The sequence below is a fragment of the Pogona vitticeps genome, chromosome 4 (genome assembly GCF_051106095.1).
Source record: "Pogona vitticeps strain Pit_001003342236 chromosome 4, PviZW2.1, whole genome shotgun sequence".
NCBI classification, from domain to species: domain Eukaryota; kingdom Metazoa; phylum Chordata; class Lepidosauria; order Squamata; family Agamidae; genus Pogona; species Pogona vitticeps.
In genome coordinates this window covers 68,125,647-68,153,372 of record NC_135786.1, presented here as the reverse complement: position 1 = coordinate 68,153,372, position 27,726 = coordinate 68,125,647, and the positions used below count along the sequence as shown (strand labels likewise).

At 42.5% G+C, this 27,726-nt stretch overlaps 1 protein-coding gene across 5 annotated transcripts in view; it reads right to left on the bottom strand.

Moving 5' to 3' along the window:
- Positions 1-983: 983 nt before the first annotated feature.
- Positions 984-27,726, bottom strand: part of LOC140706634 (cyclin-dependent kinase 4 inhibitor C) — a 31,272-nt gene continuing 4,529 nt past the window's right edge. For 2 of the 5 annotated variants that reach the window (XR_012086398.2, XR_013544917.1), the window contains 2 exons: positions 8,492-26,232; positions 2,829-2,967 (listed from right to left, as the gene is read on the bottom strand). Coding sequence is in view for 1 of the 5 variants with exons in the window: in XM_020788144.3 (XP_020643803.1) it covers positions 2,617-2,967; positions 7,863-7,991 (480 nt within the window). In the remaining 4 variants the exon portion in view is untranslated. Of the gene's footprint in view, positions 2,968-7,862; positions 26,865-27,726 lie in introns of those variants that run through there. The other 3 variants (XM_020788144.3, XR_013544918.1, XR_013544916.1) reach the window with 3 other exon arrangements.

Sequence of the window (27,726 nt, the reverse complement as noted above, 5' to 3'; positions counted from 1 at the left end):
AAACTTTTGCTTGAACACCATGAGAACAGTGCAGTTAATTTCCCCTCTACTGGTAATATTTATCTGAAACTACATTCACATTATTTACTTTTAGTCTAATATTATCTTGGGCAAGGGTTTCTGTCAGTGAAAAATAATAATGAAACTTGTAAATAAATAAATAAATGAGTGTTACAGTTATTTTGGCTTTCCGGCTGGCAACCATAAAACTCATTTCTGAAATCCAATGAGTTCATACCAGTTATTTTGTGCTATTCAATGCAAAAGAAGAAACTTTCAATCATTTTAGAATGGTGTGGGTTTGGTATTATTTAGCTCACTAGGCAGCTCCTATTACCTGTTAAAAGCCTGCCAATTTATGCACCATCATAGAATATTAATACCTTGGCTTCTTCAAAGAGCAGAAAGGATTGGGAAGGACTGCAGATTTAGCCTTTCAAAAAGAAAATGTCAAATTCCTGGGAAATGGCAAATTCCTTTATAGTTCAGGATTAGGATTGGGTTGGTAATTTCCTTTTTAAAGTCTAGGTTCTGCTTTGTTGTCCTTGAAAATACCATTTAGAAAGGCACATGATGGGGTTAAACTCTAGTTTGCAGAAAAGGTCGTTGTTTTTATTAGCAGTGGAACTCAATGTTTTTCATCTGACCCTTCTGAAAGCTGGGTTCAGCGAAGGAGAAGTTTGTACTGTTGAGAAGAGACATTCATTTTAACAGTGTAAAAGCCACTCAATATCGTTTAGAAACTTTTTTAAGGGAGAGGAATGGACGTCACCAGCTTCCCTTTTGAGATGAAATTTTGCATTTTTATAATCAACTGCTCCTGTTGAAAGTTACACTGTAACATCGTCTTTGTTAACCAAATGTGATCCTCTATATTGTCATATCCTTCATTTGGTCCTTTAACTCAGGCCACTCATCCACACTGTGACTTACCCGATGAAAACATTATTTGTAGGAGAGAATGAGAAGAAAAACATGCAAGCTTCTACTCTGCAACACAACGAGATTTTAATGAGAAAACTGTAGCAGTATGAGAGGTGACAGCATTTTAAGTACTTGATAAAAGTTACATGTTTTGTCATCTACTTCCATGCAAAGTATATCATGTTTTAAGTTTGCTCTTTTCTACTTAAAAGCTTAGAAACCAAAATCAGGAGAACTAAAACACAGTTCAACTTCATTCACATTTTTTGCTTTACAAACAATTTCTCTCCTTGAACTTCTATAGCAAACCCACCTCTACGGTGAATCATGGACTCTGTAAAACAATTTTTGGCCAAAGTTATTATTTCTTAAGCTCAAATAAAAACCAGTTTGTTAATTCCACTTGAACAAATGCAACTCTTCTAGAGTAAATGATAGTGGGCTGGCAACTTTCTGAAACAAACCAGAAGGATTTTCGGTATTGGTAAAACAAAACAGCCAGCAAAGGCAATCTTAATGTTACTAATTAATATCCCAGTTCCAAGGCCAGTTGCCAAATGATGTGTTCTTTTAAGAATAACATGTTTAAATGTCCAAAGTATGTCCACATCTAGGAAATTCAGGAGTTTAAAAGTAGATTTTTAGAAGCAAGTTGCTGATAATAAAATACTCTGTTAAAATCTTCCCTATTCTCAGTCTTCAACATGAAAACACAAATCCAAGCACAGACATCTTTTGCCTCTCCCCACACTGACAGACACACTCGATGAATTGACATCAGCTTACATCCTAAACAAGCTTACTTGAAAACAAGTCCCACCAATTTTAACAGAAGTTTGTTCTGAATGAATGGCAGAGAACCCATAACAATAATGACACACACACACACAGAGAGATCTCCCATGGATATCTGTATATCTCCCATGAAATAGTAGAGGGAATGTTTTACTGGAAGCTTTTGTTAGTGTCACCATCTTGCGAAATATCAATGTATTCCAAAAGTCTCCCTCCCCCTCCCCCTCCGCCCCTTTCGGGCATAAAGCCCTTTCACAGCGCAATTATACTCCTTCATATGCTGTTTCATATTATTTTAACCTTTATTAGGCAAGATGATTGGGGGGGCGGGGAATCACAGTCAGTTTTTTTTTAAAGAAAGCCGTGGGGAAGCAGGAAGCTGGCCCTTACTTTCCTTTTTTTTTTAAAACCGAGCTTGAAAAAATGAGTTCTAAGGACTGCAAAACCCATCATTCCTTGCAGCTGGCACGCCCAGTGGATTTCAGGTGTTATAGTGCAAAAAGGCACTTTCCCAAACTCATTTGCTTTTGTATTTTTCTTTTAAGTGAGAGATGAACAGAAACAAACCAAGGGGCGGGCGAGGGAGGGGGGAAAGCGAGCATCGGTCGGGCTGGCTTTCTGAGCGCGCGCGCCCTTAAGGAAAAACTGCTACTGGCGTGATTCTTCTGTCCGCAAGAGAGGCACAGAAAGAATCACCCCCACGTCTGCCTTTGAAAGAAAATATATGAAGAAGGGAAGAAGAGGAGGAGGAGGAGGAGGAGGAGTGGGAGGCAAGGTGAGGAGAAGACACCGCCGCAACGTTTTCGGGAGCGGGTCTGTTTCGAGTCCGGAGCAAAGACCTGCGGCTTCAGTCCCCGCCGACGGCGCCTTCCTCTCCTCCGCCGGCTGGCGGCCGCTTCAGCGCCCCTCGAAGAGCCTGGCCACGGCGTGCCTCTTGTAGAGCTTGGCCAGGTCGCAGGCGGTGGCTCCCCTCTTGTTGCGGTGCTCCACGCGGCTGGCGGTGCGCTCCAGCAGGAAGGCCACGACAGGCAGGTGGCCCTCTTGGGCGGCCAAGTGCAAAGGCAGGTTACCCTCGTTATCCTCCACGTTCACGTCCGCGTGGAACTCCAGCAAAGTCTGCAGGGTGTCCAGGAAGCCGGCGCGGGCCACGTCGTGCAGGACCGCGAAGCCGGTGCCGTCCTTCAGGTCCGGGTCAGCGCCTCGCATCAGCAACCGCCGGGCGATCTCTGGATTCCCCAGCTTCATCACCTGGCAGGAGAGGGCGGGAAGAAGGGCGAGGAGAGGAAAAAAAGAAAGCACGCACGTGAACTCGATCCACACGTTAGGCGCGTATCCTGACATCCTTAACTTTTTACCTGCGAGAATCCAAAGCGCAATAGACTGGGCTGGTGGCTTTACCATAGCCCAAGAGTTGAGGAGGGCTAACAGGCGGCAGATCATTTTTCCTTGCCACGCTTAATACTTGGAAATGCGAACGTCTTATATTTCCATGAAACTTCTTCCCGGCGCACCCGTTCAGGACTCCTCTATCAGTCCTTGTTGCAAAAGAGCCTGCCTCCGTAGGGGTGCAGCTTCTCCAGCTCCTGCTTTTAATAGACGGGATGCGGGACAGGAAATCAACACTTATCCGGGAGGATACAGAAATGGAGCAACTAACTCCACCTGCTGTTCCCTGCCCTACAGAAGCCCTGTGCCAGGTTGGGCGGCGGGAGAACAGGACCCACAGCTCAGAAGATGCTACGGATACCTTGGGAGGTTTCTCTTCGGGATACTGTTCTGAGGATTCCACACAAAGCACTTTGATCGGTAGGAAATGAGACCGAGAAGGGGGCGGGGTACTCGAGATTCCGATATAATAATCAAAACTAGAAGAGGTATGTGGGAAGAACCTCCACGGAGGATGCTCTCCCAACGTAGTGTACTCCCCTCACTATGTCGACCAGTCTCATCCCCTGTGTTAATCCCACAATTTGGAAGCAAAATCCAGAACATTTGCAAATCAGCCCCAAAGAAATCAAGGAGGAACGAGATAAATCGGATTTCCACTTAAACATTTTGTCTATATCATTTGTGGGGCAAATAAGCCTCTAGTAGTAGACTGCTTATTTACAAGATATAAATATTTACACTAATGTATTACCGTGTTTTCCCGAAAATAAGACAGAGTCTTATATTAATTTTTGCTTCAAAAAACGCACTAGGGCTTATTTTCAGGGGATGTTTTATTTTTTTCATGTACAACAATCTACATTTATACAAATGCAGTCATGTCATCTTCTTCTGGTTGCTGCACAATGCTGCACAATGGAGGGTGGGGTTTCACTTCACTGGGGCTTTTTTGGGGGGTAGGGCTTATATTATCAGCATCCTGAAAAATCATACTAGGGCTTATTTTCAGGTTAGGTCTTATTTTCAGGGAAATAGGGTATATGTTATGTGTGCATTATATTTTACCTCCACATTTTTTCTTATAACAATTTCCAAAAGGATAACTGTGTTAATTGTTCCAAGACAAAAAAAAATTAAAGTGTCCTGTAGCATCTTAAAGGCTAACACATTTGTCATAAGTGCATAAACCTTTTTGGACTAGAGCCCATTTCATGAGATCCATGAAGTTTGTTGTCCAAAATTACATACACATATACACAAGCACACACCAAGTACAGATGGTTAGCACTTGGATTGTAGTCAGTGAAACCAACGGAAATGAAATGCAGAAAGTACACTGACAATTATGTTATTAACACTGGCCATATTTCCTACATTTTCTAACCTTAGGAATTAAGAGTTATTTACCATGAGGACTGGGCAGTGAGAGAAAAGTTCAAAACTGGGAGCAGACCCTTGCCATTAGTCTCCACGTACAATTTAGTCATAATAAAACAAAAAATATCCTAAAGCTAAAAGGAAAGGGTAGTTAAGAAAATACCTTGAACTGAATTGGCTAGTTAATAGAAATTCAAACGTTGCTGCAGCCAGCACAAAACAAACAAGCAAACAAACAAACAAGGCCAGGTACATAATGAGATTTTGCCAAAATGAGTAAGATAGAAGAGGAAACTGAAAGAAAATAATGTTATTAGGAAGAATAATCTATGACCCCTGTATTGTCAAGAGATTGTATTAGAATCCTGGAATGTTTATGTTGTAGATTAACAGACTAATTACAAATATAAGCATATGACTACGTGAGAATAGTGGTCTGTCCCACCACATTTGTAGACAGGGCCCAATCTGAGCAGAGTTCTATTGATCTCAGGTAATTGTGGCTAGGATTGCACTTCTGTTTTTGTTTGGTATTGATTCTATGAATGCAAATGAACACACATTCTAGTTTCCTCTAATGAGTGAGGAGGGGCAAAAACCCTTCTGAGGTCCTCCTGTTTGGTTTGAATAGAAAGTTTTAAAAATCTGTAGGCTTCTCCAAATGTCCTTTCCTTCCTTTTCCCTGTAAACATTCTGTGCTTATCACTAAATGGAGAGCTCTTACGACTCAGCATCATCCCTGCTATTACATATTAACACAAAATGATTATAAAGCAGTAATGGAGCACATGCACAGTTTTTTCCAGTTTAGGAGCAGAACTACTGAGCTCCAGAGCCCTTTGGGTTCTTGAATCTTCTAGTCCCTGTGTCTTTTAAAAAAATGCAGCTGGATATTCTGTAATATAATACACTGAAGGTTATGTTTCGGTAGTGTTCTTTGCTTTTGGGAACAGCCAGTTTTGAAGGATGGTGTGTTCCTTTGCTCTCAATACTTTTTAACCCCATTCTATTCCATCCCCTCCCCGCCTCTACTGGAAGGGAACACAACACACACACCCTTGTACAATTGTCTCTTGCAAAGAATGTTTGTTTTCTACTTTCAACATGGAGTAACAACAAACAAAACTGAAAATAACTGCAAAAACAAGAGGAAAATCAAAGTTCTGTAAGGGAGAAACACAGGAAGCAGAATATATAACAGCTGCTAGTGGGAAACGGCAACTATGAAGAGGGAAGTTTACTGGGTGATCGTGGTGTGCTTTGTTTTACCATCACCTGCCTTCTGGCTTTCAGATCTAGGCTGCAAGGGCCAGGACAATAATTGTTAGAATTCTAGAAACTAGTACCACAGCTCTTCATCATTTTGTCAGAATCAATACCTTCAGGATTTAATGTCTTATCCAGCATACTTTCTGGAACCTGTGCATTTTGGGGCGGGGCAGGAAAGCAGATCCAGGCATCTAAATGGTGAAAAACTAAAAGGAGGGAAGGTGTACCAAGACAAACATGAGGGAAGTGGAATTCTAAATAACCGCTCATATGTAAGCATTTCTGGTGTGGAATATTTTCAAAAGGGGAAAGGAACGGACAGAAAAGAAGAGAAAATGAAAGGCCTAGAAAAGCAAACCTGACCTTTCTTGGTCAAATAAAAAGAAGATGACCTGATCTAAAACACCTGTTTTTAAAAAGAAAGAAGTTCAGAGAAAATAACAGCAAAAAGCCTGGTGGAGCTTGGAAGAAGAGGAAGCAAAACAAGTTTTCACTTTCTTTGATACAATAAAGTGTACGCACTATTAGGAACTGTGTTGACTATCAACTTTTTCGAGTTTAGCTGGATTATACATGGTGAAAAAAAGTCACCAGTCTTCTTTGTTGTATATTATAGCTGTTATTCTAGGATGTGTGTGCATGTGCAGAGTGTGTGCCTCAAATAATCATTTCTGATGAAGCAGCAACAAAATGTGTGGCTGGTGGAAAAGATGCTCTTCGCCAAGTCAACTAGATATTAAGCCTCTGCTTAGAAAACACACCCCGGTAAATTCTAAGGCATTTGAGAGGGAGAAAAGGAATACCATTGCCTCTTCACTTGGAAGAGAAACTGGAGTCTCATTCTGGAAATCTCACTACCTTTTCCTTCATTATCTAACAGTTATCACTGTGCATTTTCTATTCTAGCAGAGGTGCCTCAAATACGTCCTCTTATAGACAGGGAAATAATGTTAGGCTTGTTAAGCTGGATTGTAAATACAGTAGGAACAAAACGCCATACAGTGCTATTACAAACTTTGCTACAGCAAGTGTTCTTCTCAAAAACAAGAGAGGGGGAGGAAGTTTTGTGTTTTACCGATCTTTCAGCCCCCTTCCATGTAAGTGTTCTATAACAACATTTCTGAAAGCGGACCACATTTTGGAACTTAAAACTAAAATTTTCCCCCTTTCTTTCAGGAGCTATTCAGTGGTCCCAAATGCACACTTGATCCACTGCCTGGCACGCAAACCAGTCTCGGGCTTTCACCTACGTTCTAACATTTCTTCCGTGGCTGTGTGGTTTGCTTTTCTTTTCTCTCTCTCTCTCTCTCTCTCTCTCTCGTGTATTGTTGTAACACTTTCAGCACCGTTATGCGATGTTCTCAAAAGAAAACATCTTTCAACGGGTCCAGGATTTTAGTAGTTGGAAAGACTCCAGCTGCCGCTTGTAAATCTAAACATTGGAAATGGGTGTAGACGGCGTTCTACCTAGGGCAAGGAAATCCTCGCCGTGAAGCGATCCACCAGTTTGCTAAAAGGAAGAAGGATGGGGAAAAACTGACAGAACACTATCTTTAAGTGCGGGATTCTGATCATCCGACTCCCTTAACGTACATTTTAGTTACTCGGCGGCGATACCAGAAAAATATGAACTCGCCACGGTGGGAGACGGAGGGAAAGAAAGAAGCCTCAACTGCCTCAGCGTTCATCAGCCAAAGAGTACCCAGCAGCTAGAAACTTAAAACATTTAATCGGGATTTCGAAGAACAGAAACGAGGTGTTTACCGACCTGCTCTGAAACACGACCTAGCCCGGATGGTTTCTTTCCCTCCCCCTCCCCCCCTCGCCACTTGCTTCCCTGCCCCAGAAAAAGGGCTTATTTTAAAATTCGAGTTAACGTGTGGACGCGTTGATGTCGAGATTAAAATAAAACACCCTTCCTGACCCGTTTTACTTAAAAGTACGCCACTTTAGAGAGTTGGAGCTGCTAAAGTTATAAAATATGGCAACCAACTCGCTTTTTAAAAAATGCAGATTTTCCCCTCCCCTCTTTGAAAACGGTCCTCTCCCCAGTCAAACCAGTTCGCCTAGCGGTGAAAGACTGCCACGGTCCGTCTTTAGATACCAACCTGCAGCGCAGTCCTTCCAAATCCATTTTGTGCATTGACGTTTACATTCTTTTCCAACAAATTAGTAACTTGCGCTAGGTCCCCTCTGGCAGCTGCGGACGCCAACTCATTCGCAAAAGGTTCGGCCATTCCTTAGGGCGAGTGACGATCGGCAAGGAGCAGAGGACTTGGGCTTGTGTTTTTTATTCTTCCGCTTCTTATTTTTAACCGGGCATGGCCATCGGAAACTGACAGGAGTAGGGATGTTAATCTTCTGGAGTAGACCTTCTTGTAGTAAATACTCGTAAAAAAGCTCCTTGCCAGAAGCCCGCCCCTTGGGTTCACACGTGATACACACTGCTGCTGCTCCGCTTGAGAAGCAGATCGCTGCACCTCTAACGCGCGCAGCACTCGCTCCCCCCCCCCCCCGCGCGCGCACGCACGCACACACACACACCGCCGAGGACCTTGGCCAGGGCGAAAATAAAATGATATGTGCCCTTCCAAGTGGCGTCTTGTGCATCCAGAGAAACACCGCCAGGCTGACTGAAATGCGGAACCAGAGGCGGAGAAGGTGAAGAACAAGGTGGAGGCGGAGAAAGAGGTGGAGGAGGGGGGGTCAAAAGAAAGGGAGGAAGGAGTAAACCCACCGTGCTGTCCAGGGGAGACCTCCGACCTCCATCGCGCGCTGCTTCTCCTCAAATGGCTCTTATACACGATCCCGAACGGTTGCGTTTTTTTCCCTCCTTCTTCCTCTCTCTTTTTTGGCCCCGTCTTTCCGCCCACTCCCCGCCTGCTTTGGGGTTTTTTTTTCTTGCAAACGTTCGGCTCGCCGGAGCTGACTTAGGTGGCTCCAACCAGCCGCGGCAGCGGAAGGGTTAACGCCAGCCGGCGGCGGAGCAGCTGCCAAACTTCTCCAGCGGCTCACGGGGAGAGCAGGAGCCCCCAGGTAGCCCAAAGGGGCGGCAGGCGCTGCCCGGACCCCGCCATGCCATTATCCGGCTACGCTCCATGCCCAGGAACTGCTTGCCAGTCTTGCGCCCGGTCACACCCAGGAGGAGATCGCTGCCTCTTCCTCCTCCTCCGGCAGTGCGGAGCGCCCGGGTGGGCGCTGCGATGTCCGTAACCGTTGCCCCCTTTTCGTCGTCCTCGTGAAGACTCGGGCGGCAGTCAGCAAGAGGCAGCGGCTGGTGCGGCCGAGGCGTTGCGCCCTTTTCTTTCTTTCTTTTTTTTGACAGGATCCCGGCGCAACCTGGCGCCTCGCTGGAAGGCGGCAAAGCGGCCGAAGGGACTCTCTCTGCTTGCTCAGACCGCCTTCTCCGCTCGGCGAGCCTCCTGAAGCCCGTCCCCGTGGGTTGAGGCCGGCGAGCTCTTGCTTGCTTGAATTCTTCGCGGGCTGCCGATGAGGAAGCCGGTTCCTGCTCCTCCTCGCTGCCGCTGTCCCCATTTCCAGTCTCCTTCCTCCCCTCCCCAACTTCTAACCCTCGGCAGCTTTTTTTGAAAAGGAAAAACATTTGAGCGCTCTTTGACTTGAAACACCCGCCCACATTTTAACGGCAGAGATTTAAGGAGGCGCCACGGAGTTGCCGGCAAAAAAGCAGGAAGGCCTGGGCGGGAGGGCAAGGCCGAGCCAAGCGGGCGCGTCAGCCCTCCTCGGGTGGGCTGACCGTCAGCTCGGGTCCCGGAGGCAGCAGTCGGTTGGGGGGGGGGGGGCTGGAGGCGGCGGCAGTAAGGCCTTTCGGTCCCTCCCTGCCTCCCCCAGTCGCCCACCCGGCCGTTGCCCAAGACAGCGGAGGAGGGCCTGCAGCCCTAGCCTCTGACACACACACAGACACACACCCCTCTGTCTGTCCCCACACTTCGGAGGACATTTCGCCCCTCGTGTTTCAAGCCTGCCTCCTCAGGTTTGCCTCTTTCTCGCAGGGGTTTCTCGCGCCCCCCCCCCCCCGTCCCCATACAGAGGGCACCCTCTCCCCCGCTCCACACACAGCAGGGCTCTTCCTATGGCCCTCCGAGGCGTGCCCTTTGGGACTCCGATGGGTGTCTTCCCCACCCCTTTTCCATCGCGCAGAGACTGAACGGAGAAAGATGCCCGGCGCATTTTATTCTCTCCGGACCCTCACGCGTGCCTAGATCGGGCTCCCGGTCGGAGGCGAGAAGGGTGGTAGAGGCCGGCCAAAAGTTAAGGCGACGTGTAGGGACTGTACCCTCCACGCCACAGTAGGGTCGCCGCTTTCCTCCCCCAGCCATAGATACAAACACACACACCCGTAGCACGAAGCAGCTAAACGCACGCCGACGTTTTCTCTCCTTATAGCCCCCACGGCACTGCCCCCGATCTCTTGAGCGCAGAGAGGTCAGACCGCTAGCAAAAAGGTAACTCGAAAGAAGCGGTCTGCAGGTTTTTTCTCTCTCTCTGGGTCTCCGTTACTAAGGAGACGGCCCAGACAAGGTCACGCCGAAGGGTCAGCGTTAGACTGCTCTGACTGTTGCAAGCCAGCAACCTTCTCGTTTGCGCCGCCGCCTCCCCTCCCTCGTCCTTAACGTCGACCGCGCACCTTTGATAAAATGCGGAATGACTTGTCACCGCGTCGCAAACTGTTGCGGAGTCAGGCGATGTGGAGACGCCCTTCTATAAACGCCAGGGGAAACTATGGGATGGGGTCTGCGTACTACAGAGATGCCATGGAGAACATGGTATGAATTCACACCATTATGACTTAAAGACTTCATGGCTTAGAAAGAAACAAACGTTGATATTCTAAACATTCTGAGAAGTTGAATGGCACCAAAGGGTTTTCGCTATGAAGCAGTGGTTGCCTTCAAAGTACGAAATAAGTCAGACCATACCTGGTTTGCGTCAGTAGGGGCAGTATAAATAATATGCAAGTACAGTATATATTGTAATTGTAACCTAAAGCACTCCTAAATGCTGAGAGATGTTCTCTTCTAAATTATTTTTTTCACATTTTCCAAAGTTGAACTTCAGCCTTCAAAACAGATTCCTCTGAACCCTGGACAGAGTTTTGCTATGGAAAAGTAATTTATATCTTGCACTTGTTTCTTTACTGTACTTATGTTTTGGCCTTTTGCTCACCAGGGTTCCCAAAGCAATTTACATTAGATTAACATAATTAAAATCAGATTTGAAACAGCATTTGAAAAAAAAATTCAAACATTATCTTGAAAACAGTTTGGAAAGACAGTTCTAGATTGTAACAGTATAGTTTCAGCGGCTTGTTGTGAGCTCTACAGAGGTGGAGTCAGTCCTGTTCTCCTTGAGAGGGAGTTCCACAATTGATGCTGCTACAGATAAAAGTTCTGCCTTGGGTACTTACCAGTCTAGGCCTCCAGCGGTGGAACATGCGACAAGGCCTTTGCTGAGGATTTCAAATGCCTTGCAGGTACAGGAGGTGATCTTTCAGATTCCTTGGCTCCAAGCCATTTAGGGGTTTATAGGTCAAACCTCAACAGGAAAAAGGAAGACTGAATATAAAATGGATTGACTCTGTAAAGGAAGTCATGGCCTTGAGACTGCAAGAGCTGAGGAAGACTAATAATGATATGGCATTTTGGAGATCATTCATTCATAATGTTACCATACAGCAGAGGCAACTTGACAGCATATAGTAGTTGCAGTTGCAGCAGCAACAACAACAACAGATCAAACCCAGCATCTTGAGTTGAGCTTGGAAGCAAACTGGGAGCTGATGCAGTTTGCTTAAGACCCATGTGGGGGGAAAATTATTGTACATAATACTACATCTCCAACATTATCATTCTGTTTATTCTAAGTATTTCTGTCCCTTGTCCATACTTTTTCTGACTAGATGAGTTAGATCAATGGATTAAAGGCTGTAGAAATGTAGGATGACTTTTGGCATCCAAACACTGGAGACACTTAAAAATACATGCCATCTGTTTAAATGTCTGTGTCCAGTTAATGAGAACTTGACTGCAACTTCAGTATGACTATAAGTGCACAAGCTTAAAATTAAATTTTTATATCACTGAGATTTACTTCTGATTTGTCTTAATTCAACAAAGCCATGTGAATTAATAGGTGTGGCAGTAAAATTCATAGCACGCAGAATATTTATTTTTAATTATTTTTTAATTCTCCTGTCTTTCTCCTTAAAAAGAACCAAGGTGGCTTATATAATTAAAAGACAATATTTAAAACATATAAACAGTATGCAGATATTAGAAATGAATCAAACAAATATTATATAAAATGGTAAATAAAATCAATACTAGAAACACATTTAAAAGCAACAAGGCACAACAATCTGTTAAAAAATACCTCTGAGACAGTAAGGGAAAGCTTGCCTAAAGAGAAAGGTCTTTGCCTGCTTGATGAAGTATAGCAAAGATAGGGCCAGCCTGGCCTCCAGTGGGAGCGAGTTCCGAAGTCTTGGAGTAGTAGCAGATAAGGCCCTCTCCTGTGTCCCTACCAAACATCTGTGAAGGTGGTGGGGATGAGAAAAAGGCTTCTCCTGATTATCTTAACACCCTGGGAGCCTTATAAGAGAGAGAAAGACAACCCATGAGATAGGTTGGACCCAAGCTGTTTAGGGCTTTATATGTTAAAACCAGCATTTTGAATTGTGCCCAGAAACAAATCAGTAGCCAGTGGAGCTGCTGTAACAGGGAGAGTTATGTGATCCCCTTAACCAGCCCCAGTTAACAATCTTACTACAGTGTTGTTGTTTTTGACCAGCTGAAGTTTACTTATAGGCTGCCTTTTCCTGATAAAGGGACCCGTGGCAGCTCACAGTATTAAAAAGAATAGATTTTTTAAAAAATAAGATATACATTAAAAACAAACTAGAAAAGTTACAATGCAATTAAATAATTAAAAAGAAGTAAAATGTTAACAACTATCTTAACTAAAAATGGCATTCAGGGACTCAGCCATGATTGTTAAAATCCTGTCTGAAAAGGTGGGTCTTCAGCTGTCAGAGGAAGGATAAAAGGGAGGGGGCTAACCTGACCTTCAAAGGGAGAGCATTCCATAACCTGGGAGTAGCCACAGAGAGGGCCCTCCCTTGTGTCCCCATCAGTTATGCCAACATTGGCAATGAGGCTGAGAAGAAGGGCCTCCTCTTATAATCTTAAATGCTGAGAAAGCTTATGGTCCTTCAGGTAGCCTAGACCTAAGCCACAGAGGGCTTTATTGGTAATGATCAGCACTTTGATCAGCCAATGCCGTTGTCGTAACAAGGATGTTATATGTATTCGCGAAGGCTTTCACGGCCGGGATCTAATGGCTGTTGTGGGTTTTTCGGGCTTCTTGGCCGTGTTCTGAAAGGGTTTTTCGGGCTTCTTGGCCATGTTCAGTTTGCTGTCCTCTGAAGATGCCGGCCACAGAGACTGGTGAAACGTTAGGAAGAACCACTTTCAGAACATGGCCAAGAAGCCCAAAAAACCCACAACAACCAAAGGATGTTATATGTTCCCTATAACTGCCCCTATCAGTAGTCTGGCTGCTGCATTTTGAACCAGCTGAAGTTTCCAACCCATCTTCAAAAGCAGCCCCATACAGAGTGCATTACAGTAATCCCAGTGGGATGTAACTAAAGGATGCATCACTGTAGCCAAAGTAGACATCTCAAGGAATGGGTGCAGCTCGTACACCAGTTTTAAACTCGGCAAATGTACTCTTGGCCACCTGTGAAACCTGGGCATCCAAGCTCATGGATGAATCCAGGAGTACACCTAAGCAGCAAATCTGAGTTTTCAGCGGAATGTAACCCCATCCAGCACAGGTTTTATCCCTATTCCTTCATCTGCCTTCTTATTGACCAGGAGCACATCTGTCTTACCTGGGTTAACTTTCAGTTTGTTTGTCCTCATCCAGTCTGTTACTGACACTAGACACTGATCTAGAGCCGAAACAGTCTCCTTGGAATTGGAAAGGAGAGATAGAATTGAGTGTCATTTGAACCCCCAAACTCTGGCTCCCAGCATTTGTATGGCCCTGATAAGAGCCTTGTGGCGCAGTGGTTAAACCACTGTACTGCAGCCAAAACTGTGCTCACGACCTGGGGTTCAATCCCAGGTAACCGGCTCAAGGTTGACTCAGCCTTCTATCCTTCCGAGGTTGGTAAAATGAGTACCCCGCTTGCTGGGGGGGGGGGCAATGTGTAGCCTGCATAATTGACTTGTAAACCGCCCAGAGAGTGCTTGAAGCACTATGGGGCGGTATATAAGCAGCACGCTTTGCTTTTTTTGCTTTGCTTTGATGTAACAGGCCACTCAAAAGAGTTCCACTGGATGACTCTGTGCAGACGCAATGGTGGCAGAGAAGAATAGGCCCTAGCCTATGTTCGGTCAGATTCAGTCCAAGTTCCCCACCATTGCCACTCTAATCTCTACCACTTGTTACATCATACCAACTCACTGGTAAACCAAGGAGTCAGTTTGGCTCTATTTTGTGGCAGGGGAGATACTTAGGAGCGATCATGTCAACAGCCATAGCCATTCCCCAATTCCACAGATTAACCAGGGCTTTAACAGAGTCCAAGAGCCATCATGAAGCCATTTGGATCCATCAGCTTCCTGGAGTGGACCATCTTATTTGGTCCCCCAACCCTGCAGAGACCCTGTGTGCCACTGAGTCTAAATCCCACCAGATGATGTGTCCATAACAATGGAATTGCAGAGAGCTCCTCTACACCCATATCACCAATATCTACCCCAGTACAGAAAACCAGGTCTAAAGTGTGTCTAGCATCATGGGTGGAGGCAGATACCATTTGAACAAAAACATGGTTGTCATGGAAGACAATGAAGTCTTGAGCCACTTCTGACAAAGTTCCCTTGGCATGAATATTTAAGTCCTCCAGCACAACAAGCTGAGGGGATTCCAACACTACCCCTGATACCAGCCCAGCTAGCTCAGAAAGGGAAACTGCTGGGCCCTGGGAAATGTTGAAATATCAAAATTGTTGTCTAAAAGCACAAACCTTTCTTAACATCATTCTTTTCCAATATCATAGTGGATTTCATTCTGCAAAAAAGAAATCTGATTCATATCCTTTTAAAATGAGTTCCTAGGACAGTACTTTCTGACACCATTTTCTCCCTGCAGGTGGATATCTGTACATCATTTCAAGAGGATAGTAAGCAAAATGCTAACTTTTGACTGACAGCATGCAGACTAAATTCAAATTTGGAACCATCCAAATCATGTCATGCCTATAACTATGTACTTGGGACTGAATCAAATGTGTTCAATTTGTTGATGGAACCAACTCCCTTTCCCTTGCCTCTCTCACCACACACCCTCAAAATCTGCTCTGGAATGCCTGAAAGTGGAGCAGATTTTGAGAATGCTTTGAAAACTGTGGAGAAGTGAGAGGGAGAAAATCTTATTATGTTAGCAGGTGTATACTACCATGACACTGGATTTAACCCAAAATGTTATACCTTCTTTAAAGTGCAGTTATGGAAGAATGTATTTCAAAAAGTACATTCTTCCATAACTGTTTTGCAAAGCAGTAGTGACTGGTATTTATTTAATTACATGTTTACCCCACCCATCTACATACTATATTAGCAGTTTGTAGCTCACTGAGGTATATATCTAGTTGCGAAGCTAGTGGTTGGGATTCCGATTCTCCACTTTGCTCCATCTGTGATCACAGCCAGCCTGTGTGGCTTTGGACATGCTGCACAGTCTCTGGGCAACCCCCACCCCCCAGAAGAAGAGAATGGTAAACCACTTCTGAGTATTACCTGGAAAACCCTGAAAAAGGTCACCATAAGTCCAAATTGATTTGATAGCACATTATTATTATTTGATACTGTATTGGACTAGGATGAAGCATCTGGCTGTGACACCAGGTGTTCAGATTTCCATTGTGCCTCTCAAGAGGGGGCCAGCTGATATAACCCACTGTGTGCGCGCATATTGGGATATTTCTCCTTTCATGAAGGAGGGACTAGTAAGCCAGTTCTCAGTACTTTATACTGAAGAAACTATGGGAAGATCACCACAAGTTAGATTGAGTTGGTGGTGCATAATTATTATTAATACCATACTGAATTGCTTGCAAGAAGTTATATGCTATCTTATTATAGGTACATTGAACCTTCCTATCAGGTAGAATTCCATTACCCAGTTTCCCTGAAAATAAGACCTAACTTGAAAACAAGCCCTAGTATGGTTTTTCAGGATGCTCGTAATATAAGTCCTACCCCCAAAATAAGCCCCAGTTAAAGTGAAACCCCACCCTTCACCATTGTGCAGCAACCAGAAGAAGATGACATGACTATATTTGAATAAATATAGATTTTTGTACATGAAAAAAATCCCCTGAAAATAAGCCCTAATGCGTTTTTTGGAGCAAAAATTAATATAAGACCCTGTCTTATTTTCAGGAAAATTCAGTATGTTCATTGTCCCATTGAAGTGAGGTACAACTGGATGCATAGATTTAGAGCTGGCTTTATAATACTACCTAAAAGATCTCTATTGTAGAAAGTGGTCGTAATTGACCAGATAGGTGGGATAAATAAATAAATAAATAAATAAATAAATAAATAAATAAATAAACAAACAAACAAATAAATAAATAAATAAATAAAGAAAGAAAGAAAGAAAGAAAGAAAGAAAGAAAGAAAGAAAGAAAGAAAGCCTGAAATAGCTGAAATATCCTAAGATATGTAATAGGTTGAGTCCTAATGCATTCTGTTTGCTGTTTCATATCTGGCAGATTATTGCCAGCTTGTTTGTCACAGATAGAACATAAACTTTTCTATGCTGGAACAGTGTTGTGGCCTGGCTGGCAGCACCACCATAATGATACATAATGCTATGGGAACAATGGTTGTGCCCAATTGACTGAAATCAGCTTGGTGCTTCAGGCAAAAGACAAGATGGCACCATGTTCTTCTCCATGTACAGAAACCAACTGGACTGATAGCTGAGAGAGTCCTCCTACATTTGAGGATAGCATGGTAGCTAAGGGAGTACAGAGCAGGCTCTATTAGAATGATTGTTGGTCTCAAAATGACTAACTCTGCCATTGCCTTTGCTGCCTTCAACATCTGCTGCCTGAGGCAGTTCTCTCCCCCTCTCCAAACGTGGGGCTGGTCCTTGTTCCTACATTGGGCTGCATAGTTGTGTCATAAACTAATAGAATGGAAGTGGAGAGTAATATCAACCTGTATATTGGTTCGGCTTTGGTTTCTAGTGCCTTCTGAGGCTTGAAGTTTAGTTTTTGCTCCAAGATGAAAGAAACAAACTAGGAAAACATATTTTCAGTTTAATTACTTGAACAAAGTAATTTGTTCAATTAGTTTTAAGCCATACATCTGTCTGCCAAACAAATATCAGTTGTAACTGGAACTAAAATATTGTTAAGGGATTCTGGAGAGAACTTCAGTAGGGTGGCATGGGATGAGGAGAGAGCGCCATTTGTTTTATTTCTTGGTTTTGTCTTTCTGAGCAGGGTGAGAGGATCTGAGACATGGTATCGCATGCTGTATGCATCTTGTACCACTTTGCCCCTCCAGCCTAGTTTAGTGGGTCAATCTCCTACAGGCCCCTTTGGTAGCCGTCTGAAGTCTATTAGTTATTTGTAATCATGTTTTATAATGAAAACAAGATGATACTTATTTTAACAGTATTTTTCATATTTAACTTGAAGAAGAAAAAACATGAAACTTTTCTGAACGACTGACCTAGCTGCTTCCCCCAACTTTCTTTTCTGGCTTGGCTCCAGTTCAGGTTCAGTTAGCAGGATCAAATAATAGTTTAAGTTTGGTTCTGATTAAAATAAAAATACCAGCACTCTGTTTCCACTTTGATTTTAGATCAACTGGCTACAGAAACATGGAGTGTGCCAGCATAGAAACACCATAAACTCTTATGGCTTTTTCACATAGGCATGTACTTTACTCAGAAATATTACAACTGAACATGTCAATTGCATCTATTGGCCTAAACCTATTTGTCAGTCCCAGCTAGAGTAAACATATTGAAACAGTGGGATTTACCTAAGTGTTCATGTATCGTTCTATCAGTTAAGTCAGTTGCTAGTACTCTAGTTGGGACCAGCATCTGGATTTAAACCACTGGGTTTGCAATCGTAATAGCATTTCAACACACACAGAATCAGATATGGGGTTAACTACTTTTTTCATTATTACAGAAAGCTCTCAGGACCTTCCTGTGACTGGGATATCCTGGGAGTTATAATTTTATAAAGTAGCTTGGCTCATGTCTCTGCAGAAAGTCACTGGATTTTGCAGTTCCTGAATGATAAAAATACATGTGAACTCATCCAGTTTATTAGATGCCAGTTAGTAACTGAGAAAAAGAAAATATGATGTAGTCTTCTATTAGTACACTAACACCCCTTGCAAGATGTGAATATATAAACCCTACATGGCCAGAGTTTGCTGACACCTGCTATGAAAAGAGAATGGAGAAGAGGATAAGCTGTGGAGGATGCTGCTTGTACTAATCAAATATGTTAGATGAACCCACTCTAAGTCAGCCATGTACGGTATGTTTTCCTACAAGCAACAGCAAAGAGATTCTTGAAGGCTTTCATGGTCGGGATCTGATGGTTGTTGTGGGTTTTTCAGGTTCTTTGGCCGTGTTCTGAAGGTTGTTCTTCCTGATGTTTCGCCAGTCTCTGTGGCCAGCAAAAGAACCCGAAAAAACCACAACAACCAACAGCAAAGAGACTTCATATAAGTCCAATTAAAAAGTGCACCACACAATGCCCAGTGGTATAACTAACTTACGTAAGTCATTAGAGTAGGCATGGACAGCTGTTGAAATGACACCTACCCCATTTCCACTACCAGTTGAGACCTCTGTAGCTTGTACCCCCCCCCCCCTTTGCTCAAAAGCTGAAGTGACTGGAATCTGATGCTTGGTTTTGAACAAATGCTAGCAGGGGCCTACAAATGGTATGCAGTGGTAGTGGTGGTGGAAGAGGAAATAGTAGTAACATGGCCAATTTCGCCCCCTGCAGGCTTCTGGGAGCATGACTGTATATTTTTAGGTAGGGTTTTTCTCCATCCAAGTTGGGGATTGGAGGCTGCACTAGGCCATTTTACACAGGCCACACAATTCCTACCCCTGCTTCAGAAAAAAAAATATGCAGTGCATTTTTAAAACTGATTATTATTCTGTTAATATTCCACTGAGAATTGGTATTGTCAGGGCAGGACCTTGGATTAGAAGTCTATTGCCCCATTCAGAAGAGTGAGCAGAAGGACCCACAAACACAGCAGGACTGGCTTAGCATGTTTTGAAATAAATGCATCAGTACTTGTCACCATCTGAAAAGAGAAGCGTCCTGCAAGACACTCACCTGAACTCTAAAATGACCTCATTATGCTACTGCCATAGAACGATGGGGAATTATGCCAATGCTAGAGGTGCAAAGTACTGTGATCTTACTGACTGATCCTATGGATGTTTCCTGAAAGCTTCACAAGATGAGATTCCAGCTGAAATCACGTAGCTTAGCATAGTAACACTAGAGAAGATCCATTGAATCAGTGGAGATTTAGCAAGCCAGCTCTTCCCTCCATAAATTCCATAAGTTCAAAGGGGTGTGTCTAATAGCATTAAAAGGAAAACATTGTTTATTCCATCATGAACTTGTCTTAGTCTTCATTTTTTAAAATTAGCTTACTTTTTTTCTTTACTATTTGGTCAGTTTGGCTTTGTTTGTATGTCTGATTTCTCAGGCACTTAGTATGGAAACCTTTGCATGCCTGGAGGGATAAAGTAAGAGAAGCAAAGTAAGAGGATGAAATAAATATTTGCATTCTTGTGTGATCTGATCGTTATAAATAATCCACAGGGCAATGGGTCCTGATTTAGAGGAAACATGCACAGGGCCTAGCTCTTACACACTGTTAAGATATACATGCATGTTCACTCATCTTGACGCCCATAACCTTATAGAGTTTTACTGATTGATTACACTAGTATTGCATCTTTCATCTCAGCGCTGAAGGCACAGCACAGACCTCCTCCTTTCAGTTTTATTATCCCAATAACTCTGTGGTCTAAGTTAGGTTTTGAGACCGTGACTAGCCCAAGGACAAATGTGGATTTCAACCTGAGCCCTTCCAGTCCTAGTCTGACAGTGTAACCCTTACTGCACACTGACTGTAAACTAAACATTTCAGGTCAGTGAAAATGTTGGTCCAGTTTGTGGCTACCATGAAAAAAGGCAAAAACTGTGAAAAAGAGCGAGAGTCATCAGGACAGTGGATGATAAATAAAATTGCAAATATTATCATATCTTTATATAAGTTAGTGGTGCAGTAACATTTGAAATAGCATTGCACAGTTATGGTCATTATGAGAGGTGTTATTATAAGACATACAGTACTAAGGTAAAGGTAAAGGTTCCCCTTGACAATTTTTTGTCCAGTCATGTTCGACTCTAGGGGGTTGGTGCTCATCCCCGTTTCCAAGCCATAGAGCCAGCGTTTGTCCGAAGACAATCCTCCGTGGTCACATGGCCAGTGCGACTTAGACACGGAACGCTGTTACCTTCCCACCGAGGTGGTAGCTATTTATCTACTTGCATTTGCATGCTTTCGAACCGCTAGGTTGGCGGGAGCTGGGACAAGCGACGGGCGCTCACTCCGTTGTGTGGATTCAATCTTACGACTGCTTGGTCTTCTGACCTTGCAGCACAGGCTTCTGCGGTTTAGCCCACAGCGCCACCACGTCCCTATAAGACATACTAGCAGAGTACAATCATAGGAAACAGGTGAGGTGCCAGATGATTGACGGAGGGCCGTTGTTGTCCCTATCTTCAAAAAGGGCAAAAAAGAGGAACCTGGGAACTACAGGCCTGACATCAATCCCAGGCAAAATTCTCGAACAGATCATAATGTGGTCATTGTGCAAGCACCTAGAAAACAATGCAGTAATAACTAGAAGCCAACACAGATTTGACAAGAACAAATCCTGCCAAACTAATTTGATCTCCTTTTTTTAAATCAGGTCATCTCCCTGACAGACAGAGGGAATGCTGTAGAAGTAGTATATCTTGACTTGAGCAAAGCTTTTGACAAAGTACCCCATTATATCCTGATTCGCAAGCTAGGTGTGGGCTGGATAGATCAAGTGTCAGATGGATACACAATTGGCTACAGAAGCATACTCAGAGGGTGATGATTAATGGGCCCTTCTCTAAGTGGGAGGAGGTAACAAGTGGGGTACCCCAAGGCTCAGTCCTTGGCCCTGGGTGACAAGGATGATCAGGGGGCTGGATACTAAGCCTTATGAAGAAAAGCTGAAAGAATTGGGCATGTTTAGCCTTGAGAAAAGAAGACTGAGGGGTGATATGATAGTACTTTTCAAATATTCGAAAGGCTATCATACAGAGAAGAGGCAAGATCTGTTCTCAATCATCCCAGGGTGAACAGTGGGCTCAAGTTAAAGGAAGCTAGATTTCGGCTGAATATCGAAAAACTTCCTAACTGTTAGAGCAGTATGTCAGTGGAACCAGTTACCTTGGGAGTTGGTGAGTGCTCCAACACTGGAAGCATTCAAGAAAAATGTAAATAACCTGGCAGATATGCTTTGATTGTATTCCTGGATTGATGGCCTTGTAGGCCCCTTCCAACTTCACTTGTCTATGATTCTATGTATGAAAATCTGCAAGGAGCGGACCCCCCGCTCACAATATTAGAACCCAGAATCTTTCAGGGTAGCTAAATGGCAAAGTATTTTAGTACTGTTACACAGCACATCATAACCATGGAATTTACTAACACCAAGTAATGATGGATAATAGCTTGGGTACATTTATAAGGGGGGGATTAGTAGATTAGAGAATTAAGGATCCCACTTGCAATCAGTCATAATGTTTATTACTTACAATATTAGAGACATTATAGCCTTATTCAGGCACTCAGCTGAGTGGGTGAACAGGCATCTAAATGCAAGAACAGCACTCCTTCTCATCATGACAAATTCAGTGAGATATTTGTATACGAAGCATGAAGTTCTGAAGAGAAGCATGTAATGCACAAACCTGATATGGCAGGGCATCTCTGGAAGCATGTTAAGCTGCATGAGCTTACAAGTTCCTCTTCAGACTTTGGCATTCAGGATGTGAAAGTTTAACTGACTTGTGGGAATAGAATGGGCAAGAAGATAGAGCATGGGGCTTATGCGCACATGTGAATCCCTACTATGATTAGAGGTCTCTTTATGAATTGAGGGGAATGGCTGCATAGGGCTTTCACCCTTGAATACAAGTTAATGGAGAATTTGCTTACAGGGTATGCTCATGTTCTGCTTCTAGATTATCCACAGGCACTTGGTTGGCCATTGTGGGAATGGAATGCTATAATGCTAGAATCAGGCCTTTGGTCTGATCTGACAGGCTCTTCCTACTTATTTGTCTACCATCTGTCTATCTTAGGAACTGCATTGAATACAGAGATAATATGAACCCAATGTATAAAGTTTACTATTTGTTGCAGTTTTTTAAATCAAGGTACCACAGGTACATTGTAGAACGGAGAACTAACTTAAAAACCATTATTTTTGTTCCCACCTAATTGGAAGGGCACATACTTTGTCTTTCTGGAAAACTGTTATTGTTACTAAATAAGAGGAGAAACAATTACTTCTACTGTAAATTAAAATTGCACACAATTTACATAATATTCATGTACCTAATTTCAGTTAATTCTTTTTACTTCAGGTCCAACTAAATGGTTTAGATATCTTAAGACAGCTATTGGCCTCATCGAATATAATGACTTCATCCAAGCAGCAGTCTAACACTCAACACAGCTGATGCCTGTGGACGGTACTGCAACACTGCTGACAGGGCAAGTTTTAAAGACCTAAGAGGAGCCAGATGGCTTTCATCCAATTTTCAAAACTTGCTTTTCAACTTTTGTTTTAAATAGTCACTTTGTAATAATGTGTGGGCTGACTGCAGGGCCTGCATGTTGCAAAGTGTATTTAAAGTCAATGATGGAGAATATTTTAAATATGCAGAATACTATAGGAAATTGCTGTACAGTACTGTGTTTTAGTTCTAATAGATGTTACCTAGTGTGTAACAGAAGTATAAAGTATGTAATATCAAATGATTTTCTTATTTTTTATCCATCTTCTGATTTTCTTGTATCGAAATGAAACTACAAAGTATATATATAACTAGTTGGATTTTTGGTTGCACTCTTAACATCCATTCATCAGAAATCTAAGATCTACTGAAGTAATCGATTTTTGTTTTAATAGACATAGGCCCGGTACAGCTGCAGTATTAACTATGTAGCCCTTCTCACTCTGCATTCTTAGCTTTAGCCCCGTCTTTTTGTCTTTGATATTCAGCCAAAAGCATATGGCCTTTGAACAAGTTTATATAGATGTCTTGATAAAGCCATTAAAAAGTAATTAAAGGGCCAGGCGAAATCTTAATTTATTGCAGCATTTTGTCATTCTGCAACAGTCAGAAAACTTATGACTGATGTAGTTTTGAGCTTGGGGGCTTTTGTGTCACCATAGCTTACACAGGAAATCAACTGAGGCAGACAGGATTTGTGATGCTGCTAAAGATCCAAACTGGCTATGTACAGTATATATATAAGTACATGTACAGACACAAGCACATGGCGAGGAATGCGAAAGAAATTATCAGGAGTCATCTTGCACTTCAGCAAAGCCCCAAAACAGAGTTAGAGAAACATAGGCTGTTACAGTATTGTCTACCACTCCTTAAGATCAGTTTCACTGGAAAAGCCGGAAAGCAATTTAAGCTTATCTTGTGTTAGTTGCACCATGTGTGAATTTTGTTGATGCAGGACAAAGAATAAAAGAGAACTCAAGGTACATCCTAGCAAAAAAAGGTTTGACAGACCCATTTAAGAATAAGATTTCATGTCCTTCATAAAGACAACAAAGACTTGTACCAGGTTTTTCCAACTCCTGTATCTTTCAGGTTGTGTTGAATGCCACTAGGAGTTCCAGGGAGTAGTACATACAGTAATGGCTTGCTGCTATTATTTTTTTAGCTTCTTTTCACACGCACAAATGTTTGCCTAAAACAAAATAATGGACCACTGTAGTACTGGTTTTCAGCTGAAGATTGGTATAGCGCTATTGCTACAGACAGAATTTTACATTCTAATGTTTCTGCAATTGCATAAATCATATGAAAGCAATGGTTCAAGCACTATACCACCTACACAAAAACTGTCCAAACATGCTTCTATGGGGCATAGCCATAATATGTATAAGCAGCTTATGTCTGTGGCTACACACAGATAAGTGCATATATTTAAAAAGCAGGGATGTGTATAAATCTATTTGCTTCCTCCCTAAGGCCTAATTTATCTTTAGATAACAGATAGAAATGGGTGTATTGTTTAGATGTCAATGAAACTGACACAAAATATTTTCCTGTTTGTCCTGCCGTCTGGTTGCTAGATCCTAGTCATATCTTAACAGTGCATGCATGAATATAATAGCCATGTAAACAAAACATTCAGAAACCGTGACTTCTGCTTGACAAGTTCAGCTTGCTTAGCAGGTAAGACCGGCCTCAATGATAGTTGTCAGGAAATACGCTTCGGGTGTCAAATAATATAAAGCTTTCATTACCATCCAAGGGATGAACAGCCACTTAGCACAGTATAATCATATTCTCTCCCCACAGACACAGCTATACCCAAATACCAAGATAAAAAACAGGGGACACAGTTGTAAATGCCAGGCAACATGATCTGAACTGGTATACTATTTGGCATACTCTTACATACAGTACATAGTCTGCTATCATCAGTGAAGTCAATTAGAAAATAATTGGTTTAAAATAGCTCCAGGACTTTTCCTATTATCACAAACAATGACATCCTCCACCTTCCCCAGGTTTCCTTGTTCCCTCTGGGATAGCTGTAAGAAAGTAGACTTTTGCAGGGAATTAAGAGACATTAGTTTTACAAAAGGGCTTTCCTCATTTGTTGTTATGAATCAATCCAGCTTATTTAAGTTTTGCTTCTGGAGGTGGGGGTTGGTTGGATAATTGTTATGGATGAGTGCTCACTCATTCAAATATACCACTACACCGCTTCTTGTTGTTTCATGCTGTCAAGTCAGAATGGACTTATAGTAACCCTAACAGGGTTTTCAAGGTGAGATATTTAAGGATTGGTTTTACCCATTCCATGCCCCCAGTGAGTTTCCATGGCTGAGAAGGGATTCAAACTCTGGTCTACGGAGTCCTAGTCCATTCCCCTATCCTCTATACTACACTGGATATTCTCACTGCTAGTTAGGATTCATGTATATTTGGAGTTTCACCTGTTATCCTATCTATGTCTTATTTATAATGGGATAAAAGTACAATCAAGATGCAAAAATACTATTTTTAATTACAAAAATGAAATGTGGCAATGAACTGCCCAGAGACCTTTGGGTAGTGTGGGCAGCATATAAGTTAAATAAATAAATAAATAAAATATAAGAAAGGATATAAAAAGACATTGAAAGGGGTACAAGTAGAGAACAATTAATATATATTATTCCAGTATGGTATTAGGCATATCATTTTAACAGGTTGCAGACAAATTCATATGTATTGGACAGATCATTGTTAAGTGTATCAAAGACTTAGATTATACCAATATGTTAAAATTTCTCTCCACATGTTAACATTATATGCTAGAGGAATGTCATGTCAATTATTGTTATTAGAATATTGAGTAAATGGGAGACATTTACTGCTGCTGCTAAATAAATACGTAGAGATGTGTTTGTAACCTCCTTCCTAGGGGCCAACAACCAAACTTTAACTTATTATTTTGTAGGAGATAGGTTTCCTGCTTCTTACCACATTACATCAATCGTCAGTATAAATGTCAAACAAAGGAAGTCAATTTTTCATGTAAATGAGATTTATTATTGTCAATAAATAACAAAAATAAATTCATTCATTCGATTTGGACATAAGATCAGTTATTGAAAATAGGCTGTAGCATTTAAATCTGGTTCAAAGTAATCCACTTGCTAGGATGAACTTTTCCCTGGCCTTTATCTTGGTCCTGTATTAGTGCAATACAGCATAAAACTAGGCAAGGTTGATTTTTCCTCTTGAGAACTGTCACAGTAGAAGTGTTCCATGCTTTTATTTTTTAAAAAAAGCCCAAATTACACAAACACACTCAAGTTGGAGAGCATTAGAAATTCAGTATTGTCAAGTCTGCAAAGTAAAATTTAAAAATGTTACTTTGCAGACCCACGTGGGCACTCTCCACGTGGAGAGAGCCCCGGGGATTGTCGGGGAGCTGCTGGATCTTCTGTGGCTGTTTGGAGGACGTCCGTGAGCTCCGAGTGCATTGGGAGGCTTCGTAGAGCGGGGCTCCGGGCACGAGGGAGCTGAGGATAGCCGCAAAGAGAAAGATCTTATCGTGGGCTTCGGACTGCCACATTGGGAGCTGCAGCAACAGCAACACTGCCAGGACTTACTTCCTCCGCTTATTCTTCTAGCACGGCTGGTGAGAACTTTTCAGCTGTCTTTCAAAGGAGGGAAATGGCAACAGTAGCACCATTTCCAGCTTTGTGCTTGGTGCTACTGTTGCTTCCTCTGCTCACTGCTGAAACATCTGAGACTTGCCTCATTTGCAAGAATTACACTTGAACATTCTCAACAACATCTGACTTAATAACATCTAGTAAAACAAGATCACTAGGTAAGGTAAGGCAGACCAGGACTATGTGTGGGGGATAATAACTGTGGGTTTGTTTGTTTTTTAAATTTATTTTATTTTTTATATATTATATTTTCTCTTTTTTTGCACTGTATGTTTTATTTTATTTTTTAAATTTATTTACATTGTACTGGAATTTATTTTATTGTTTTTCCTTCCTTTTCTTTTCTTTCATCTTTTTGGACAACTGGCACTTTAAATTAATTTTTGTTTAATGTTTTTTTGTATGTTAATAATTTTTTATTTTATATATATATATATATATATATATATATATATATATATATATATATATATATATATATATATATATATATATATATATATATGTGTGTATATATATATATATATATATATATATATATATATATATATATAAAAAATAATTTAGGCTTTTCTGTTTCTTTTTTCTCTTTTTTCTTGGTATGGAATGGAAGGCCTGCCTTCCCAGCAAGCGGCCAATGAACATCTCTGTGATTACAGGTAGAGGGAGCTATGGCATTGGCACAGTCCCTACCCGTGTTAGAACGATGAACAGATGCTTGAAGGCTGTTCACTGTTCTGGGTCTGTGACCAACTGTCAGTATCGAGGTAGCCAGATCAGCCACCCCTCCACTCTAAAACTGGTGTTGTTGAATGCCAGGTCTGTATCCAACAAATTCCAGGTTATTTACAATCTTATTCTGGAGGAGGATGCAGACCTGGCATGCATAACTGAAACATGGATAGGCGGAGAGAGGCCCCCGCCCCTAACACTCGCTTGTCCGCCTGGTTATGCTGTCCAACATCAGGGTAGACTGGAGGGGGGGAGTAGCCATTGTATATAAAAAAAACCTTGGTGGTTACTAGGCGCTACTCAGTGGTAAAGCCGGGTTTAGAGGCCCTCCACGTGTCAATAGGGGCCAGGGATGGTATTGGGATCTTGCTGGGTTACCGCACTCCCCACAACCCAGCCATTTCCCTACCAGAGCTGGTGGACTTTGTCTCCACAGCACTGTTGGGGTCCCTGAGGCTATTGGTCTTGGGTGACTTCAACATCCACGCGGAGGCAGAAACTTCTGGGCCAGCTCTTGAGTTCTTGGAAACCATGGCTTCCTTGAACATGTCCCAACATGTCAAAGGCCCCACCCACATGAGTGGTCATATGCTAGACCTGGTCTTT